This window comes from Andrena cerasifolii, chromosome 10 (genome assembly GCF_050908995.1).
Source record: "Andrena cerasifolii isolate SP2316 chromosome 10, iyAndCera1_principal, whole genome shotgun sequence".
NCBI lineage: Eukaryota > Metazoa > Arthropoda > Insecta > Hymenoptera > Andrenidae > Andrena > Andrena cerasifolii.
The window spans coordinates 5,704,920-5,716,912 of record NC_135127.1 but is presented as its reverse complement, the minus strand read 5'-3'; the positions used below and the strand labels follow the sequence as shown (position 1 = coordinate 5,716,912).

General features: G+C 39.0%; 2 protein-coding genes across 2 annotated transcripts; both read left to right on the top strand.

Moving 5' to 3' along the window:
• Positions 1 to 2,440, top strand: LOC143374188 (odorant receptor 13a-like). The gene is made up of 5 exons (XM_076822124.1): positions 1 to 192; positions 258 to 510; positions 863 to 966; positions 1,563 to 1,895; positions 2,387 to 2,440. The coding sequence occupies exons 1-5, from the start codon at positions 1 to 3 to the stop codon at positions 2,438 to 2,440; spliced, it is 936 nt and encodes a 311-aa protein (XP_076678239.1).
• A 2,923-nt stretch (positions 2,441 to 5,363) lies between these two features.
• LOC143374187 (odorant receptor 10-like) lies at positions 5,364 to 9,403 on the top strand. Its single transcript, XM_076822123.1, has 6 exons — positions 5,364 to 5,624; positions 5,713 to 5,965; positions 6,559 to 6,662; positions 7,296 to 7,628; positions 8,735 to 9,010; positions 9,335 to 9,403. Exons 1-6 carry the CDS (start codon positions 5,433 to 5,435, stop codon positions 9,401 to 9,403), a joined length of 1,227 nt encoding a protein of 408 aa, XP_076678238.1. The 5' UTR covers positions 5,364 to 5,432.
• The last annotated feature ends 2,590 nt before the right edge of the window (positions 9,404 to 11,993 follow it).

The window sequence follows — 11,993 nt, the reverse complement described above, 5'->3', positions numbered from 1 at the left end:
ATGTTGGCAACTGGTGACGACATTTCTCTTATGATAGTGTCCACTTTTATGAAGATCTCCGGTCTTTGGCTGGCTGCTGACGATCGCGAGCAACGACGCAGAAATATCACGCTACTTTACACTATCGGTCAGATATTTTTTGGCGTCTACCTTCTGACGGCCGACCTGTTACACTCCCTAGGAGATATTGGCGTAAGTTGACACCAGCGATGCTTTTCGGCTCATTGTATTCGCACTTTAAATCTCTGTGTTCGCAGGATTGCCTTTACATCGCGTGCAGCATTTTAAGCGTAACCATGTCTCTATTCAAGATAGCTGTCCTGTTCGTGAACAGGAAGAAATTTTTTACTTTAGTTATTTACCTGCAGCAGAAATTTCTGCACTCCGATTACGATGTTCACGAGGAGACTATTTTCAATGAATGCAAACGTACTTGCTTCATCTTCATTAGCCTTTTCACTTTCTTTACTCAGGCCACCGTTGCTAGTTACGTCATAAGACCGATCGTGGGTAAGTCCGTGTAATCAGGCGAACAGAAATTTTGATAATTAATTGAATCTGCGAAGATATAGAGATTTTTTTCCAATCCGCTAAGACACGCTAACTAAATAATTCACAACTATACACCTGTAGTAACTACATTTTACACTTCCACCCTCCTTTAAACGCGGGGAATAATACTCGTTTTTCAGTTTCATTCAAGTTGTCACTATAAGCTGACGGTACCTTTTGTAGGTACAGTTTTCTTTGGGATTTTATAACGTCGAAACTCACATCTCACAAGTCTCACACTGACCCCTAACAACATCGTCCTGCGTACATTTTGCACACCGAATGAAATGGATTGTTCGTGATGTTGTAGCAAATATTGGAAGAAACGCGTCAGACAGAGTCCTTCCATTCAGATTGTGGTGGAACATACCGCTCACTGTCACGCCGTACTTTGAGATACTGTCCCTTATAGAGGTATTAACATTTTCTTGCACCGTTTTAAGGATTAGCGCGCCAATGTAACGCGTCCCAGAACATTATGAAATTAGTGAAGTTCGTAGAAAGAATTTATGGTAATTATACATGTAGAAGAGGGCAAACCTCCCGATTTTGATGAACCCCTCTATATAATTCCCGAATTTATTAAGCACTGCCGATTAAAATGAGTAGACTGATACCTATAGTTTGTCTACATTTCGAGTGACATTGCCGAATAAAGATAGGTTTACACTTGACGAGCGATTCGGCCGAGTCATTCGTCTGCTACTCGGGCGAGTGAAAATCTTCCCCGGCGGATTACTCGGCCGAGTACTAGAATATTCGGTCAGACTGGGCGAGTGCTCGGCTCAGTGGGCTCACTCGGCGGAATACTCGTCAGGTGTAAACTCAGCATTAGGAAGAATGGGAGTAGCGCTAAGCGTATGCCAAATGTATTTTGTTTTGTGGCTATTAATACATAAGGTGTGACTAACAGTGTGTAGAAAACACAAGAATTTGGCTTACACCACTCCAATTTCCCAGAACTGCATTATTATAAAAATGATCGAAGTTCGGACCTTACATTGAAACAGATATTAGCGTTGTACCAAATCGGTTTCTGCTACTGTTGCTTCGACAATTTTCTATGCATTACGAATCTGCACGTGGCTGGTCAGTTTCGCATACTGCAGTACAGACTGGCGCACATGAACAATGCGCGCATGAACATGAAGGAGTCAAGTTCGAATGTGACGTCTTCGTATCGCGTTGATAAGTATGACGCAGCATTTAAAGGATACGTTAAGGAGCATCAAGCATTGATTGCGTATTGCGACAAGCTGGATGAAGTATTCAGTGCAATGGTACTGGGGCAAGTTCTAATGTTCAGTGTAATAATCTGCCTTGACGGATATCAGATTTTTATGGTTGGTATATTGTACAAATTTTATTCGTTTAGAATAACGTAGTTTAATTATTTTCTCGGTATGAAGTGGAACCTACTATAGGGGTGAATTCAACTTGGAATTGGAGTCAAAATGAGTCTTGTAAAACTTATGACCCTGTTCACTGTAAACATTTTCATTTGTAGTCACTTTACACTTACTTACCTTTTGGATGAAGCTTCCATTCTGTTCATCAGCAATTTGCATGTATGCCAGTAGACACTTCGTCATGGAACTTCTAGGTGCTACCCAGATCTGTTGGCAATCTTGCTACCCTGATCCGACTTGGAGTTCTGTCAATAATTAAATTTAATTAAACCCAAACTATAAATCTAATGGTCTCACATATATGTAGATATCGAGCTGACTATTTAAGCAATACAAACATACAAACATACAAGCAGAGGATCGAAGTTGAATAAAATCTTTTAAAAGGTAGAGGTAATCAACAGTAATTAAGTCAATTGATTTAGCTGAAGTACACCCAGAACTACTGCTACACAAACACAGCTGCTCCTGGGTACTGAATCTAAATATTCATTTAGTGTTTAGTGGGTTCCACTTACTATATTACTATATTAAGGTATAATCCCATGTATCATGAAATTGCATTCGCAATATATTTTGTCTTTCAGGCAGACGCGATTTTTGCAAGACGTGTGATTTTTATATTTCACTTACTGACCTCAATAAGCCAGCTATTCATGTTTACATACAGTTGCGATTGTTTAATGCACGAAAGCGCGAATATTGCCACAGCAATGTACTCGTCACCGTGGATGCACCTGCCAATGAATAAAGGAGGAAGGATGCTGCAAAAAGATTTGATACTTGTTGCAATGAGATCTAGGACGCCGTGCTGCTTAACAGCCTACCGATTCTTTCCTGTGACGTTGGAGACATACACTAAAGTAATCAGTGGCAGATTTCCTGGACCATTAGCTTGCTATTACATCCCCCGTTTCGAGTAACTTGTAGTTGATATTCACTTGATATTTTTACACCGTAATGTGTGCTGAGTGTTCATGGGACGTTTATCGAATTTCTCGTAATCATTTGTGCATCTTGAAGATCATTATGATGACGATATCTTATTGATTTTTAGCAATATGGTACTCAAATTTTCATCAAATAAACTACTTTTTCTGAAAATTGCAGAATAATATCTTGCACTAGATTTGCAAATGTTAATCTGCGCCTCTTTTTGATACATTTATAAAGAGCACTCCAAAAACTTTATACCCAGCAAAGATCCCTACAGTTCAATAGCTTATATTGAATAGCTAGTAAATGTAGAATTTATTCAATTCCATTCTTGCAGGTCTTGAGCACTGCAGTCTCATACTTCACCCTATTAAGGCAAAGCACCGAAAATGTGGATGATATTTAATTTGTTCCAATTGTATAATGCACATGCGTGGGCATTGTTAATACATAATTTTTTAGTACATAAACCGTAATTATAGCTGTCAAATATACAAGAAAAGATAATGTCGAAAAAAGATCAGATCTGTTGTAATAAAAAATTTGTGACTATGCATATAATTCGTGTTATATTCCCGAGAAAACATTTAGTTCAATTACGATGGGCCCACTTCAAATATTCATTGCCACGTATAGAAAACAATTTTTTGTATCAGCTTCGAAAATTGTATATAACCATTCATTAATACTTCAGAATCCTTTCATACGTGCCCATATACGTGGGAGCTGTTCGGGTGTATGACTAATGTGACTATGCTTCGTAATATACAATTTTTCCTAAGAAGATTTCTCTGTGCGACGAGACACGGGTTTCGATATTTTCATTAGTGTATTTTAACAAGTGTTACTTTGACTAGTTACAGTTAGACTTCTTTAATCTTGCATACAAATGATCTTTTTTAGATACAAAGTAATTTAGGAAATAAAACCTTGTGCTTCTGCTATGTTTTCTTATCACTAAAATTTTGATAATAATACTTTACCTAGCATTATATGGCGATCGACGAAGAAAAATGTTTTAAATATTGAATGGCATATCTATGATTGAACGCGTTCGACATATAAGTAACATAAATCATACTGTCCTGATTATTAAGAAGAAGAATAAGTCTGAAACCATTCTATAAGCTCAAACTGTAAATCGACTAAATTATATAGAATTTAATATAGAAGTGTAAGTATACAATCAATAAACACTGAAAAGTTTATTAATAACAGAATTCAAGTACTGTATAACTTCCACAGTTACTAGAAATCTGGGCTTGAGAATCGCGCAACTATCGCGATACATACAACTATCGGGGTGTTTGACATTTTCTAACATAAGAATTATTGCTGTTCTACAGTGCACAGTTGGTTTCATCAATGAAATAGGGTGGAAAAATGTTAAGAGTGCCTAATAAGCAAAATGGAGATATGCAGAGCGTGCCAAAATTGAGAGACCATCCAGAACATGCAATACCCTGACGCAAGAAGGTATCGAAAAGTCCTTTACCGTTTTGAGATCCGAGGCTTCGCTCTCCAGATATTAACAGTTGAATATTAGGGGTGCAACTTTCGGGCCGCGCGGTTTAAAGCCGAGTCACAGTCACACAGAGGAGGCACGCGTAGATGCAGACCCATTCGCACAGAAGAGCCGACCCCACTAACCCATTTTCACAGTTTGAACCAGCACGGTCGACTTCACTGTTCGGTCCCCTCATTTGTCTGTTCGAGTTAAGGAAGGTAAAGGAAATGCTCTGACGTAACCATGTGGTAATTATTTATGCCTAGCGTAATACTTAGGTACTCACATAGTTGTGAGATACGAATGTGTGCGTAGGCCAATACGGAGCGCCGAGGCAGTCAAACGGTATGGGGAAGGTCAGTCTCCCACGCTATGATTGGCCGATGTCTTTGATCTCAGAACAATGCACATATCCAACATATCCACAGAAATGATATCTGAATTTCTCATCGCTAAGGGCGTCGACCACCTTGTCACAAAAAATGCTTCCAAGTAGAAGAGACCGCAAAAAGAACGAAGAGGAGGCATGAAGCGGCAATGTTTTAAGATCACAAGACACTGGTGTTTCGAGTATAATCCATTTCGCAGACTACACGTAATCCGTAGGCGAACAAGTATCTCAACACATCCCGACAACTTTCTCCGGGAGTTCATGATCGAATAGAAATTAAAATAAATTACGGGCACGATTCTTCAGGGACGTTCTATACTTTGCATTTAATATTTCCCTTTCCCAAGAAGACACACCTGTCAGCCGCTATTCAAGTTCACAGAGGGCATCATAGCCACTATTCGCAATGTCATGCATACTTCATCAAACGTATGCATTGCAATCTGCACGATGGGTAGCAATTACACCTGCATGTTGGACGTAATACATTCTTCTCTATGAAAGAAGCAGACGCGAATGCAATAAGAAGAACTATGCAGAGTATTACCGATAAATAAGGGGACGGGTCTACATCAAAGTGATAGGGGTCTTCTTTCGATTTTACATTTTACAGCCCAGCACACAGAAATTCAATAGAATGTTGAAGAGTGATGACGACCTTTCGCTTATGGTGGCGTCCATTTTTATGAAAATTTCCGGACTTTGGCTGGCTGCTGATGATGACGAGCAACGACGCAGGAACATCACGTTGGCTTACACTATCAGTCTGATCCTTTTCAGTGTCTACCTTCAGACAACCGATTTTTATCACTCCGTAGACGATATTGGCGTAAGTTTGTTTAGATTTATTTAAAATTATTAACACCAGCGATACTTCCAGCTCATTGTATTCGAGTTCTACGTTTGTGTCTTCGCAGGACTGTCTTTACATCGCGTGCAACATTTTAAGCGCATCCATGTCTCTGTTCAAGATAGTTGTCCTGCTTTTAAACAGAAATTTTTTTTTTGCTTTAGTTGTTTACTTGCAGCGTAAATTCTTGCGCTCCAATTACGACGTTTACGAGGAAACTGTTATGAACGAGTGCAAGCGTACTTGCTTCATCTTCATTACCGTTTTTACTTTCTTTACACAAGCAACCCTTGCTAGTTATGTGATTAGACCGATAGTGGGTAAGTCTGTGTGTATGTATACGTACATTCAAGTCAACAGAAGTTTTGAAGTAATTGAATCTTTGAAAGTGTAGAACATTTTTTCCAGTTGCCTGAGACTAGGGAATTCAATCCCGGGATCCCGGCTGCTTTTTGGATTCTAAAACTCCCGGGATTTGGTATAACAAGTTATAAATTATCCCGAGAATTTCGAGAATTTTTAAGATCGTAAATTACTTTACGAACAACTGAGAAATATACAAATGGAATCCAATAAACAGCCGGGATCCCGGGATTACGATCCCGGGTTTGAATTCCCTACCTGAGACACGCTAACTAAATAAATTCACAACTGTGCGTCTTTAGTAAAATAAAGTATACACTTCCACCCTCCTTTAAACGCGGGAAGTAATAAATAGGTGACATATGTAGGTATATATTATCTGAATACTACTCATTTCGTAGTTTTATTAAGTCATTACTACAAACTGACGGTACCTTTTGTAGGTGCAATTTTCCTTGGGATTTTATATCGTCGAACTCGTATCTCACAAGTCTCACCCTGACCCTGCATTTTGCCCGCCGAATGAAATGGATTGTTCGCGATGTTGTAGCAAATATTGGAAGAAACGCGTCGGACAGAATCCTTCCATTCAGAATGTGGATGGACCTGCCGCTCACTGTCACGCCGTACTTTGAGATAATGTCCGTCATACAGGTATTAACTGTTTTTGTACTGTCTTAAGGATTCGTGTGTAATAGTAACGCATATCAGAACGATATAAAATTCGTGAAGTTCTTAGACTCAATTTATTAATCTTACAGTGCGCACGTAAATTAAAATTAGACCATTGTTGTCATACGTCTATATCTAAAAAAAATCTCTAAATCTAGAAATGCATGGATATTTTGGGAAGAAAAATATTTCTGTATGCACGTAATCTGTTGACCTTAATCTTTATTGCGAAAAATATTTAGAAACAAAATGAAATACTGAACAAGTATCTCTTTAACACTGGGAGTCATCTTTATCTGAATCTTTTTCAATATCATGAGAACTGTTCACTTGGGAAGCCCCGCGTGTACAGTGTAGAGTTAAGCACAGCCATTCAAAATGAGTAGACTGATATTATCAAAATGAGTATACTTATAGTTTACCTTACATTTCGAGTGGCATTACCGAATTAGAATAGGAGTGGAGTATGTCAATTCTATCTGGTTTGCGCAAATTAATACGTAAGATGCGATTAACAGTATGGAGAAAACATAAAAGTTTGCCTTACGCCACTCCAATTTCCCAGAACTGAATTATTATAAAAATGATCGAAGTTCGGACATTACATTGAAACAGATATTAGCGTTGTACCAAATCGGTGTCTGCTACTGTTGCTTCGACAACTTTCTGTGCATTACGAATCTGCACGTGGCTAGCCAGTTTCGCATACTGCAGTACAGACTGGCGCACATGAACAATGCGCGCATGAACAAGGAAGATGAAACTTCGGATATGATGTCATCGTATCGCGTATATAAATATTCCGTTGCGTTTAAAGGATACGTTAAGGAGCATCAAGCATTGATTGCGTATTGTGATAAGCTCGATGAAGTATTCAGTGCAATGGTATTGGGGCAGGTTCTAATGTTCAGCCTAATAATTTGCCTCGATGGATATCAGATTCTTATGGTTGGTACATATTGTACAAATGTTGTTCGATTAGAATTATGTAGTTTAATCCTTCGTTGACAAACCTCTTTTTTCGATCAACTTTAACAAACCTGGGTGGCCCACAACAATTTTTGAAAAACAGCTATTCTTATCTGAAGATTCCAATCGTTATGAAAAAAATCATGGGTTCATTTTAAGGTCTGTAGAATATATTCCAATAGTATTTTCATTGAAATTTCATCACAGTTTTTGTAAAAAAAATCTGGATCACCATGAGTCGAGAAAATAAGAAGAAAATCTTGAAAAAATTGTAACTTTTACAAATTCCAAAATTAGAAGCTAAAAATCTACAGAGTTATTGTTCAGATATAATATTTTCAGAGAAAAAATAGTTTGTCAGTCGGCTTTGGAGAAAAAGTATTTATTTTACATATAGAAGGTACAGAGCGTTAAAATCAGCTTATGGGTGGCTCGCACCCAGAGTGTCAACGAAGGATTAACTATTTTTTTACTATGAAGTGGAACCTACTACAGGGATGAATTCAACTTTGTAAAGGAGTCAAATAAAACTTATGATTCAGTTCACATTATACATATTCGTTTCTAATCACTTTGTACATTGTTGTGAAGATGATTTGTGAACTTCCCTGATTGATATTTGCTTACCTTTCGGATGAAGCTCTCGCAATGTTCACCATCGATTTGCATGTTTATTCAAACTGAAGTCCCGTCTGCGACGTATGCTGCCAATTACGTCATCCACCAGCAGCACGTTCAGCTGTCTGATTACAGAGCTGCAACATGATTCACTTGCCAATCGAAAGATTTCCAACAGTAACTGCCGACGACATTTGCAGTTTCTAATATGCAGTATTCTTTATAGAAAAAAAAACATACTCACCCAGAGTACCAGGAAGCGGTAATATAACAAAGTAAAAGTAATTAACATTAACTACTTAAGTGAACTGACTTAGCTGGAGTACATCCAGAACTAATGCAACACAAACATAGCTGCACTTGTGTATTGAATCTATTCCTTTAGTGTCAAGTGGGTTCCCCTTGCTATATTAAGGCACAATCTCGCGTACCATTAAATTACATTCGCGATATATTTTGTCTTTTAGGCGGAAGCAACCTTTACAAGACGTATTATTTTTATATTTCACTTATTGACCTCAATAAGTCAGCTATTCATGTTTACCTACAGTTGCGATTGTTTAATGCACGAAAGCGCGAACATTGCCACAGCGATGTACTCGTCACCGTGGATACATCTGCCAAATAATAAGGAAGGAAGGATGCTGCAAAAAGATTTGATACTTGTTGCAATGAGATCTAGGTCGCCATGCTGCCTAACAGCCTACGGATTTTTTCCTGTAACTTTGGAGACGTACACTAAGGTAACGAGTGGTAGATTTCACTCCCCGTTTCGAGTAACTCGTAGTTGATATTCAATTGATATTTTTGCACCGTAATGTGTGCTGAGTGTTCATGGGACGTTTATCGAATTTATCGTAATCATTTGTGCATCTTGAAGATCATTACGATGACGATATCTTATTGACTTTTAGCAATATGGTACTCAACTTTTCATCAGATAAACTACTTGTTCTGCAGATCCCAGAATAGTCCTATCTTGTACTAGTTTTGCAAATGTTGTACTTTCTGCCTGTATATATTGAATTGCTATTAAATATAGAATTTGTTCATTTCGATTCTTGCAGGTTTTGAGCACTGCAGTGTCATACTTCACCCTGTTAAGGCAAAGCACCGAAAATGTGGCTGATTCTTAATTTCGTTCCAATTGTGCATTGTCCAAGCGTGGGCGTTGTTAATACATATATAAAGGAGACCGGTGTAGGTTATAAATAAAACGTAATCATAGCTGTTATAATAAAGAATTTGTGAATATGCATATAACTCGTGTTATCTTCCTGAGAAAACATTTAGTTCAATTACGGTGGGCCAACTGCAAATATTCTTTGGTACGTATACAAAGCAATTTCTTGTATTAACTTAGTATACTTAACTGACTATTAATAGGTACTTTAAAGTCACCACTGACGATGTCTCTGTGCAAAAAGACACGTGTCTCGATATTTTCATTAGCAGTAGTTAGTAATTTATTCTTTAACGTTAGGATCCAGTCACGTGTATTTTAATAAGTTTTATATCGGTGAGTTACAAATAAACGACTTTGATCTAACACACAAATGATTTATTTGCGATACAAAGGAACTTAGGCAATAACACGTGCTTTTGCTATGTATTTTATCACTAAAATTTTGATAATATTTACGTAGCATTGTATGACTATCAATGAAGAAAAATATTTTGCATATTGTATGGTATACCTATCTACAAGTGAACGAGTTTGACCTGTAACCTGTAACTCAAAAACCTTTCGATACTTTTTACCACAAAAAATACTGAAACATCCGTAAACTGTACTCTTTCCAATAGACTAATGTTTAATAATAAAAGTTTATCGTTTTCTTTTAGAAAAAATTCCCAAAGAAGCATGTTGTTTTGAGCGTTCTAAGTAAGCCTCCCCCTTAAATGACGTAGACGTAATAGAAACATAATCTGTAATTTATAGTTAGTTATTTAGACACGTCACTGAGCCTATCAGAGTACTCAAGGGGCTGATGATTAGAAACTTAATGGCAAAGAAATAAAAGTAAATACTTACCACATACTTAATACAGGAATAACGCTCGTTTTAATTGCCACCTTAGCGGAGACTCGTGCTCTGCATTCAACTGCTCAAAGAATATTACCAGTATCAAGCACTGTCATACGTATTCCTCTTCTGCTATCTTAAATCCTCTCCTATCAGCACCTCGCGTAGAACTTGAATTGCGACTGATCCGCATATTATCCTCTCAACAGTTCGCATTAAACACAGCAAACAAATCTTCCTCCATAACAGAATCCAGTCTTAGCACAAATTCTTGCTTCCAAGATTAAATCGGCAAGAAACATCTTGATAGCATTCTACATTTCCCTGCTGCGATGTGCAAGGCTACGTCCAGATCTGAGCCGAGCCCTGAGCCGGGCACCACTTCAGACACCATACTGCCAGGTTGCTACGTGTGAAACGTACATCTCTTCGATTTTCACCAGCTGAGACAGAGAGTGTTTAGAGTTAGAGTAGTGCAGACGGAGGTTTGCCTGCCATGTGAAATCCAGGAAGGACTTCGGAACCCTGGACGAAAGGCAGTGGCGGATGTAAGTTGCTGCCTGGGTCCAGAAGGTCCTCAGGACCATCCTCAAACAAAAATATTATTATTTTATCCAAACACTATACCTATTTTTGGTTTCCACACTACTACGCTTAGCCTATTTTTAATAAACTACCTCTTCATTTTCCCGGTAAAATGAGCTCCTCAGAACGTTGGCCACCTGGGCCTTTCTCTTTAAATCCGCCACTGACAAAAGGGGTCTCCTTATAGCGCGGACAACCGTAGTGGTGCATCCTTATCCCTTACACCGCAACGAGTTGCTGTCGTCCTCGCCTCGTGGTGTCAAGTACAAGTTAGAAGACGCAAGGCAACTTGGTCCTAGACTTAGAGTGTCCCGTAGACATTTCGGAGCGTGCGCTTGGAAATCCCGCAGGGTTGCAGGGAGATATAGATAGAAGTTCACGGCGAAGTCTAAAGTATAGGCCCAGATGTCGGAAACTGGCAGTAGGCGTGCTCGGCTCGGGGCTCGGCTCAGATCCGAACGCAGCCTGACAGCTGTTAGTGGGCACTGAGTTCACAGAGGGTTTCGTCGCACAGTCCCCGGCATCATGCATAACTTATCAACCTTATACATTGTCCCTGGAAAGATTGGCGTCAATTACATCTGCATATATATAATATTACGGCTCCTCTACCATCCAGCGGACATGCGGATACCAATAAAGAGTAAATACAAAGTCTACAACTGGCGAATAAAAGGATGCCGATAGATCAAAGAAATCTGGTATTGGATCGACTGAGCGCTCATACGTAGTAGGATAATCGATACGCACCCGTAGTTTCTACGTTTAGTTCAATGTCTGAGCTGAGCATCCAGTCACTGGAACATGACGACGTCTCCGTCAATTTTACGTCCGTGTTTTTGAAAGCCTCTGGCTTCTGGATGGGAGGCAACCGCGCCGAGCAACGGTACAGAAATCTCGTGCTGAGTTACACGATCGTGGGGTTCCTTTTTATCGGTTCCACCATGGTGATAGACATTTATTACAGCTGGGGAGACATTGGCGTGAGTGTGCCAACATATAGATTCCATTAAGTGTTCGAATTAGAGAGATCAAAGTTAACATTTTGAGCGGTGCAAGGTTTTGAGAAATGTCCCCTTCGAGTCGGCCAAGCCTTTCCGAGCGATCGCTTCTAC

Excerpts from the sequence above, each read along its gene's own strand:
- LOC143374188 (XM_076822124.1), top strand. The coding sequence starts at position 1 with ATGTTGGCAACTGGTGACGACATTTCTCTTATGATAGTGTCCACTTTT. Across the intron at positions 967-1,562 it reads AGATACTGTCCCTTATAGAG|ATATTAGCGTTGTACCAAAT; the intron begins GTATTAACATTT and ends ACATTGAAACAG. Across the intron at positions 1,896-2,386 it reads ACGGATATCAGATTTTTATG|CTGAAGTACACCCAGAACTA; the intron begins GTTGGTATATTG and ends CAATTGATTTAG.
- LOC143374187 (XM_076822123.1), top strand. The coding sequence starts at position 5,433 with ATGTTGAAGAGTGATGACGACCTTTCGCTTATGGTGGCGTCCATTTTT. Across the intron at positions 5,966-6,558 it reads TGTGATTAGACCGATAGTGG|CAAATATTGGAAGAAACGCG; the intron begins GTAAGTCTGTGT and ends GCGATGTTGTAG. Across the intron at positions 6,663-7,295 it reads AGATAATGTCCGTCATACAG|ATATTAGCGTTGTACCAAAT; the intron begins GTATTAACTGTT and ends ACATTGAAACAG.